This window comes from Hemicordylus capensis, chromosome 6 (assembly GCF_027244095.1).
Source record: "Hemicordylus capensis ecotype Gifberg chromosome 6, rHemCap1.1.pri, whole genome shotgun sequence".
Classification (NCBI taxonomy): domain Eukaryota; kingdom Metazoa; phylum Chordata; class Lepidosauria; order Squamata; family Cordylidae; genus Hemicordylus; species Hemicordylus capensis.
In genome coordinates, this window is record NC_069662.1 from 168780853 (window position 1) to 168787256 (window position 6404).

General features: G+C 51.6%; 1 protein-coding gene across 3 annotated transcripts in view; it reads left to right on the top strand.

Moving 5' to 3' along the window:
• The window catches only part of LOC128330114 (NAC-alpha domain-containing protein 1-like), a 56192-nt gene extending 54982 nt beyond the window's left edge, over positions 1-1210 (top strand). For all 3 annotated transcript variants that reach the window (XM_053262437.1, XM_053262439.1, XM_053262438.1), the window contains exon 9: positions 1041-1210. In XM_053262437.1, the coding sequence (XP_053118412.1) occupies positions 1041-1055 (15 nt within the window). In that variant the 3' untranslated portion in view covers positions 1056-1210. The remainder of the gene's footprint in view (positions 1-1040) is intronic.
• Positions 1211-6404: the final 5194 nt, after the last annotated feature.

The following is a 6404-nucleotide window of genomic DNA, read 5'->3' on the forward strand; positions in this document are numbered from 1 at the left end:
TTCTCAGCAGCGCCCAGGATGCGGAACTCCCTGTCCTTGGAGTTCTGCTCAGCTCCCTTATTAATGGCATTTGTTGCCGTCTGAAGGTGCTGTTTTCAGCCGACTGATGTCTTATATTTATTATCCCCCCACCTTGGCCTATTGCTCTACCATATTGTGCTGTGTTGAATACTTCTGATCTGAGCTACTTTGGGTACAGTGGGTACTTTAGGAATATGTTGCCATTGGGAATCTTCTTGGACAGATGCTTCTTTAAATTGCAGCTAGGGATACTGGGAATTGTAGTCGAGCAGCTAGAGAGTCTGTTTCCCACCCCCTCTGTAGGGTGGTATTAAAATCCCCCAGTACTACTAACTGGGCCCAAAGGCTTCTGTTCCACTGGCATTCTTGAGGTTACTATTTGGTGTGCGGTGTGTGTGTGTGTGTCTCTCTCCCCGCTGCCTTCCAAAAAGCAAGAGGCTGTCTTAAATTCAGAGTCCTGTTCCTCGCAAGTAAATGCCATTATAACCTGTTTTTAACCTCTCCTTTTTAAGGGGATTGTGTTAAGCTCCAAATCTACTTGGCTTCTGGTCAATGTGGTGTGTTCCTGAGGGCGGCATGACCCTCGGGCGAAAGATGTCTGCAAGCGGAAGGGGCTCTTGCCGCAAGGGGAGAGGTGCGAGAAGCACTCCCCCTCCCGCTCCGTACAGGGGTGCGGAAGGCTTCCTACTGAGCGGTAGCTCTTCTTCTTCTCCTCTCGCCCCGTCTGTGCACCGTGCCAGCTGCTAGAACGGAGACTGCCGCAGGCTTCATGTCCAGTAGCTGGATGTGTGGACAGGCTTTACTGGAAAGCACCGTGGTCTGGAGGGGAGGAGGCAGAATGCCCTGCCTGGGGTGTGCTGCTGAGCAGACGAACAGGCCTGTGTGACCCAGCTCGGCCAGTGGCCAACGTGCAGCAAAGGGGCTCTGCCGGCTGTCTCTGTGCGCGCTCGCTTGCTCCTCCTTGTAACCCTGACCTTCTCTCTCTCTCTCTCTCTCTCTCTCTCCATTCATCCTTGCAGGAGCTGACCATGTAGCAACCGGCTGGCAGGCCCACCCAGCCTCTCCCCAGCCTCCTGTATAGATGCACAGTTAAGCATATCCAATACAGCTGTTCGTTAGGACTGCAAATAATTAGTCCCAACTATTCTGCATTGATGCTGCTGCTCAGTAAACGGTATATTCACTTGAAGTGCACTCGGCCTGAAGCGTCTTCCTGCGAGGGAGGGAGGGGTGTGTGTGGGTGTGTGTGTGTGTGTGTGTGTGTGAGTGTGAGAGAGAGAGAGAGAGAGAGAGAGGGAGAGAGCGCACGAGCGCACACACATACATGCAAACATGAATTGCTTTGGGCTGTGTACCTGTGGGCTGAGGAAAGGAGCTTGGCAGTGTTCCCCAGATGTTGTTGACTACAACTCCCAGACTCCCCAGCTGCAGTGGCTTTTGCTCAGGGATTATGGGAGTTGTAGTCCACATCATCCGGGAATCCTGTTAGAGCAGGCTTCCCCAACCTGTGGCCCTCCAGCTGTTGCTGAACTACAACTCCCAGCATCCCTAGCCACAATTTATGGTGGCTGGATATGCTAGGAATTGTAGTTCAGCAACAGCTGGAGGGCCACAGGTTGGGGAAGCCTGGGTTAGAGGGAACACTTGAGCTTGGGGTTTGGTGTGTGGGGGTGTGTGTACTCAGCACGGCTGTGCTTAGCCTTGCTGGCCTTCGCTTGAGATGGGGGCACTTGCTTATTTTCCTCCATGCCTCACACTCAGAATGCCAATGCTTGGGTTACCCCACACATGCTCGTAAGCCCCGCCCAGACACTACACAAGGGGAGTTGGAGGGCTGGGCTTGCAGCTGGCTTGGACTCCACTGATCCTTGAATAAGCAACTTCTTCTCTTAGATGGGTTCATGCCCAGTACTCCAGTAGCCCTTGGATGGCGTCAGGCCAAAGCTGTGATTCAGCAAAAGAGATGGGTCCCAGACTGCAGCTTCTACATATCCTGTTCTGAGGGCACTAGACATCCATTTGCCCCTGCTGGCTACTTGGCTAACGTAACCATCCCAAAACTTCAGAGGGTGTCTACATCAACCAGATTGAACCTGCTGCCGTTTACTCTGCAGGGGGTGTGTGTGTGTGGGCAGGAGAGATAGAGGGTACTGTGTCGGGAGCTCTTATGCCTCTGTGGCCAGGGGACGGGAAGAGACTGGGGGCCTGCAGCCCCCCCCCGCTGCTCAAAGGAGTTACTAGTAAATGCCAGGTTAGCGGTGGTGGTGGGGAGGCACAGACCTTGGGATCTCTTCCCTTGAGAGCCCTGCATCTCTGGCATAGCAAAGGCCCCGTGGCTTCTTTCGCTAGGAAGCAGGGGCCTTGGCATGGAGTGAGGGGAGAGGAGGGGTTGGACTGCTTCTTGGGTCCCAAGTCCTCTCCAAGTGACGGCTCTCTGTAGGCTTTCCTCTCGGCCACAGTAGACGGCGGCTGGACTGGCCGGGCTGTCTTCTCATCAGTAGTAGCCGAAGTCAGGGGTTCTCCAACTGGACTACAGCTCCCATCTTCCCCAGCCAAAATGGCCTTTGGCCACTGCTTGTGTGGGTGAAGAGCAGGTCGGGGTGTGCTCCGTGAACTCATCTGGGCCCCGTGTAGGCAGACATTCCGGAGAGAAGCAGCTCACTCTGTCGTCTCTGCTTGGGGCATTCCTGGCCAAGAGGCTTGGATTCTAAAACGTCTGCCTGTTTGGATGCAACACCCCTCCTCCTCCCGCCTTCTCACCCTAAGGGGAAACGAGGGCTGCCTCTTAGACTGCGTTGGGAGAATGCCAGGCCTGAAAGTGCAATCAGGGCATGGGAGTAAATCTCTCTTGTATTCTGTTTCAAAAGAAGCCTACATGCTGCTTCTTCTAAAACATGGCTTTTAGCTAGGACTCCCATGTGCTGTGAATTTGGATTGCATTGGACTGTAAATGCAAGAGTTATCACAAGTGGGGACACACACACATGTAGATGTAGTGATTTCAGAGGACTGGCAGGCTGAAACCTGGATGTTGTTGGACTACAATTCCCATCATCTCCAGCTAAGATGGCCAAAGGTTGACATGGCTGAAGTTGGGAGTTCAAAATCTGGGGACCCAAGTTTGAGAACCTGTCATAAGCCTTATTCACTTTGGAAAGCAGATTAAATATATATATAATTCTTAGCCATTGTTGGTATAAGACAGTAAAGTCATACACACAACCATCTTATGGAGGCGCAGAGGGCATGGGGGGCGGTAAGATCAAGCTTACCTCCCACAACTATTCCTGTTGACACGTAGGATGTGCTGCTATTGTGCCTATGTGATCCACACAGAGATCTCTGGAGAGCAGCAAAAGGAGTCCTGGCCACCACTTGAGCAACACAGTGCATTTAGGGATTTTCCTGTGAGTCAGGTGAGTAGACACACAACCCCCAAACCTGGGGCAAGGGGCACACCCTTTACCCCAGGTTCAGGCCTGGGATAAATTCCTAGGCTTACAGGGGAGGCCTTGATCCCAGCACTTCACATGGGCAGCCAAACCCACACAGGGCTGCCCAAGTAAATGGCCTGATTGTCTCTCATACCGAAAGAATCACCATTTCCTTGTCACAAGTAGCTGCATCTCTTGTTCAGTAAGCTTACTACTAAGCCATGAGGGCTAGAAACTTTACTTGCCTTTAAGGGAAGCAGACTTTCAGGAGACCACCCTGCTTTGGAGGGGGGGGGGGAAGCAGCAGCGATGGTGCTATTGGCTCTGAAGCTTCATAAAGGCACTAAGTCAAAAGTCTCTTGCAGCGTGTAAACAGGAGTTGACAGCCAAACTTCAGAAGGCACTGAGACTAAAGAACTCCACTTATGGCGCTTCTAAAAGCCTGATGCAATAGCAGGAAAGCACAGCTTGATTTGCTGAGCAGCCATATTTAGCTGCTTTGGACTGCCACAGGATCCCTAGAGAGGATTTGAAGCCTGAACGGTTTTCCTTCCAGTTCTCTCCTGCACCATCTGAGCCATATAAAGTACCTAAGAGTGTGCTGCCTTCTGTATGATCCCCTTTGCAAGTTGAGGTCATCTGAAGAGGTCCATCTCCAGTTACCACCAGTTTGTGTGGTGATAACTCAGAGCCAGGCCTTCTCTGCAGCTGCTCCTGGGCTGTGGAATACACACCGGGCAGGTACCTGTAGTTTGTGCTCGTGGTTGGCTTTCAAGAGAGCCCTAAAGACGGACTCGTTTGGCCTGGCCTTCCAAGGTTTATAAATTGTTCTTAAATATTTTAATTGGCTTTTAAATGGCTTTGAATGGTGAAATTTATTTTTATACTGTTTTAAATTGTTTTACCTCTTGTGCACCGCCCAGAGCCATTGGATGGGGCAGTATAACAATAACTCCCAGGCCATGCAAAGCAGGACCACGCACCTGTTTCTCCCACATTTAGACTGCAAGTTCCTTGTGGTATTGCCCTGTGTTGCGCCTATTCCTTTGACACTGATCTGTTCCAAATAGGCTAGGCAGCGTATGACAATCAGAAACACAAGTTGGTCCAAACAGCTGTGGCTGAACACGAGAGAGAGAGAAGTGCTTTAAAGAAGGGGGTTCCATGTGGACTACAGCTTCCGCCTCTTGTGCCACTGTGGCTGGGGATGATGGGAGTTGTAGTCTATCAAGGTTCATCTCTTTGAACCTTGGCCTGGGTAAAGCTGAAATGGGGATGAAGGCAAGAGGCTCCTGCTGGGTCCCTCCCTGCACCCTGAACAGCCACCTGTCTTTGAAACCAGCAACATTCTACTCCACCATGAAGCAGAAATTCTATCTTCCCGTGTTCTGGTCAAGAAGCTTAAAGATTGTAGGGACTTCTAGAAAAATGTGAAAATATATAGAACACGTTGGGCTTGCTGGAGTGTGGTCCCAAAGTGATTTATACAGCTCGGTACCGCCACAGTCTTTGGAGATGGGTTTCAACCCCTTCGATCAGAAGTGTGTGTGTTCTCTTGTAACCCACCCCCAGCCTGCAGGATCAGGATAAGCCCCCCCAGTTAACGTGAAAAAGCCGAGCAGTCATGACGGAGTATTCAGTCTGCCTACTTTGTGTGTCATGTCCTTGGCTAGTCTGGCTGCAGCGCCAACAAGGCAAATGCCTCTCTGCCTCTAGGTAGGCAAGGGTTAACCCTGCCTGGCATTCTTTTGCCCTCCCCTGCCTGCGGCTCTTTAGAGGGTGGGCTCAGCTTTTGCTCTGAGAGGCAGGGAGGTTTGTTTAGCTGGCGAGTTCCAGCATTTTCTCCCATTCAAAAGGCCCAAAGGTGCTGAGTCAACATACCTTCTGCTGGGCTGACCAACTTTACACTGCAGAGGTTGGAGGGAGAGACAGAGACAACCTCCTAGACAGAGACAACTCACGCTGGTCAGCAACTGATGCTCCTTTCCCCAGGGCCTTTGGCCAACCACCCCCTCATCCCCTCTCCACTTTGTCCCCTCACACCTCCAGAATCTTCTTTAGAGTAACTGAGAGCATGGCAAAGGCAGGCTTCTTCCCACCCACCCCTCACTTTGGTACTACTGCCTGAACCAGACACCCTTTGCTTTCTTGCTAGGTAGCTGAAAGCAGCCGGGCAGATGCTTTCAGCCCTACTACTGGCAACATGCAAGTATGTCCATGCACCCCCTAGAAAGAGTCCAGCTCTACTGGCAGGCGACAACTCTAACAGGAGCATCCCCCAACAAATGCCCCTCTCCTTGCACAGGGAGGATAGTCGTCCCCACTTGAAAAAAGGGTCCCGGCCCTGTTGACGGAAGTCCTGCACAAGCACACGGGAGGGAAGCCAGCAGCAGCATCTTGCTTTCTGGCAGTTTGGGATTTACAGGGATGATCTTGAGTCACATCCTCTTCCCTTCACCATCCCTGTACAATAATCACACCATTGTAGTCTGGGGGCCGGGGGCAGCACTCCCATATTTTATACTTTATTTCTCATGAGAGGGCTAAGGGCAGAAACCAGATGCCCACCAAAAACCGTGAAGCTTGCAGGGCCATCAGGTGGGTGGTGGCGGCAGCAGCAGCTCTGGTCTCTCTTTTTCTATAGGCCCTAAGGAGTTGTACATAGCAGAAGCGAAAAGTGTGTTATTTCCATCCCTAGAATTCCCACAAGCTAGGTGGAACTGCTCAGGACCAATGCTGTGTGTGTGTGTAGCAGGAATACACAACTTTGGCTCTCCATCAGATACTGGACCACCTGACAATTGGCCATGTAGCCGAGGGTGGGGTGTGTGTGTGTGTAAGTAACCCACAACAGCTGGAGGGCTGAAGTTGTGCTGTCCTGGTATGTAACTAGTCCAACCACTCAGGGCACCTGGAAGGAAAAAAGGATGTAAGAAAGACCAAAGCAGA